Here is a 2,355-nt window from a genome sequence, read left to right on the forward strand (position 1 = left end):
CTGACAGGATGATATAATTTTCTTGTTCCACCAAATTTTTAGTCACCATCCAAATATAGATGTCTTGGATCCTTTGAGGCCATTTTGGAACCTTGACATCATCTAAGGTGAAAATGTGGAAACCAGTTCCAACTGGTTTTAATGCCATGGGCTCATATCTTTTTTCTGGGATTGGTTCATTTATCATGCCTCCTTGTTCCTCATCTACTTCAGATATTTCTGGGTCTCATGGCTGGTTTACAAATATTGGGGGATCGTCGTCTTCGGAAGAGTTTGTTGTGGATTCATTGCTTGATTGAGAGCTATCTTCCATTGTTTCATCGTCTGATGAATTTAGAGATTCCGACCATGGGGTATCTTCTTCTAATATGTTTCTTGGCTGGGATACATAGAGGTCTGGAGCCTTCTGATAAAAAATCATCAGATTTTCGAGGTTGGATCCTTTTGAACTTTCACCATGATCTCGTCTTTTCTTGGTTTGTTTTTGCGCTGCAAGAGCATCTTTCCTTTCCCAACCCATTTTTGCAATGTCAAAATCATGTTCTTCTTTTAAGGGTTGGGTAAAAGAAATAGGATTTTGTGAGCCAGTTGGAAAAGTAGAAAAGGTGTAGTTCAATTTAGGTGGGGAATATGCTTGTGGCGACATAGGGAAGAAGATAGGATTTGAGAGAAAAACTGGGGTCTTTTGAGTCTCAAAGTGGTCATTTCTCAAAAGTTGAATTTGTTCTCTAATGGAAATCATCTCCTTTTGTTGTTGTTGGAAGAATTTGAAAAGTGAAGTTCCTGAAGGACAAATATCATATTGTAAATTTGCCAACCTTAGTTCCAAAGCTTTGATTAGTCCTGCATGGTGAGACGATGTCTGCGCCACCTTTTTCTCAATTGTTTCCACTTTGCTCATCATTGTGTTTTTTGTTTGGGGTACGTTCTTTATGGTGTGACCAATGTTGTTCAGTACTTTGTTTTGGAAGATGGAATTTTCTGATTGCCAGTTCATTGTTGTTTCGATGTCACTTGTTGGGGGTTTTTCTCCAGTAGGTAGCGCTATGTTTTTCTTGGGAATTTCTGGAGTATGGCTTATACCCTCTTTTTAAAAGGTTGAAGTGAAGGAAAATCTTGGGTATGACTGTAACGTGAAGAACTTAGCATGAATATCTGTGATTGTGTGGGATTTGAGGTTTTTTGAGTTGGTGAAATTTTATGTTCATGTGGATTTTTGGATTTTGGGTTATGAGCTGATGGTGGTTTGGGTTTGTGTGTGGTTTCACTATTTTTCAGCTTGGAGTAAATTTTTTGTAATTTTGGCCATTCCTGGGGTTTGTAACTGACAAGAAATTTATATTTACCTGGACGGTTTAATGAGCTAATTGAAAGGTCTTTATTTTCATATTTGGCTCGAAATTGCTTTTCAGTTGTTTTTCCTTTTTTCTTGAATTTTGGTTTGGTCTCATTGAGGCCAAATCTTTCCAAATGACACATATAGTGTTCATCATATTCTCAAATTGGGTCTTCCAAACAGTCTTGGCAGTCGCAACCAAGATCCCAAGGGTAGTGTCCTGTAAAGGGGCATTTGAACCACCAAACTCTTTTTCCTTCTTTGTCAAAATGTTGACACCAGTCATGTTCTTCCATGATGCTTTGTATATTCCAGAAGAACTCTCCGTCAGGTTCAGGGTATGTATCTCTTGTATCTTTGGGTTGAATCATTTGACATGAGAAGATGGTTTTATTTGGTTTTTTGAGATGGGAATGGTTAAAGCTTATGCAAACGGTTTTGTCATTTCTTTTGGTAAAAGTTGGTTCACCATATTGCAGAGATTCCTCTAGTTTCCTTAACTTTTCATAATTTGTGATCCAGGAATCAGGAACAATTTTGACAAGCTCATCTCTAGAAATTTGTCTCGGTATTTGGGTGCACATGGTGTTTCCTTTGGTAGCATCAATATTAGAGAGTAAAGAATTTTCTCCTCCGGGAAGGCAGATATCCGTGGCATGATTTTGGTCTCGCCACGCCATTTGGTGATGAAGAGTGGCTTAGATGGAATCTTTGGCTTGTGAGGCTCCTTGGATTTGGACTTGGATTATTAGTGCTTCGGTTAAGTATGGGTCATAAAGGGACATGTTGAAATTTTGAAAGATAATTATGAAAATAGTCCCAACATTTAAGGTAACTTCTGCAGTACTTAAATTCGCATGTTGGTATTCCAAGTATCTTGTATCTAGAAGAAAAAGTCGAGCTACAACAGGTTGACCTTTTCTTCCGTGATATGTTCGATTCGAATAGCACCACAATGGATATGGGTAAATTCATGATCTCTCTATTGCTTGGGAAAATCATCTGGGATTTGAAAGGTG

The 2,355-nt window shown here is 38.1% G+C and overlaps 1 protein-coding gene across 1 annotated transcript; it reads right to left on the reverse strand.

Moving 5' to 3' along the window:
- Positions 1-1,497: 1,497 nt before the first annotated feature.
- LOC142165785 (uncharacterized) lies at positions 1,498-2,016 on the reverse strand. Its single transcript, XM_075224157.1, has one exon. It carries the CDS (start codon positions 2,014-2,016, stop codon positions 1,498-1,500), a length of 519 nt encoding a protein of 172 aa, XP_075080258.1.
- Positions 2,017-2,355: the final 339 nt, after the last annotated feature.

Source organism: Nicotiana tabacum, chromosome 11 (genome assembly GCF_000715075.1).
Source record: "Nicotiana tabacum cultivar K326 chromosome 11, ASM71507v2, whole genome shotgun sequence".
Classification (NCBI taxonomy): domain Eukaryota; kingdom Viridiplantae; phylum Streptophyta; class Magnoliopsida; order Solanales; family Solanaceae; genus Nicotiana; species Nicotiana tabacum.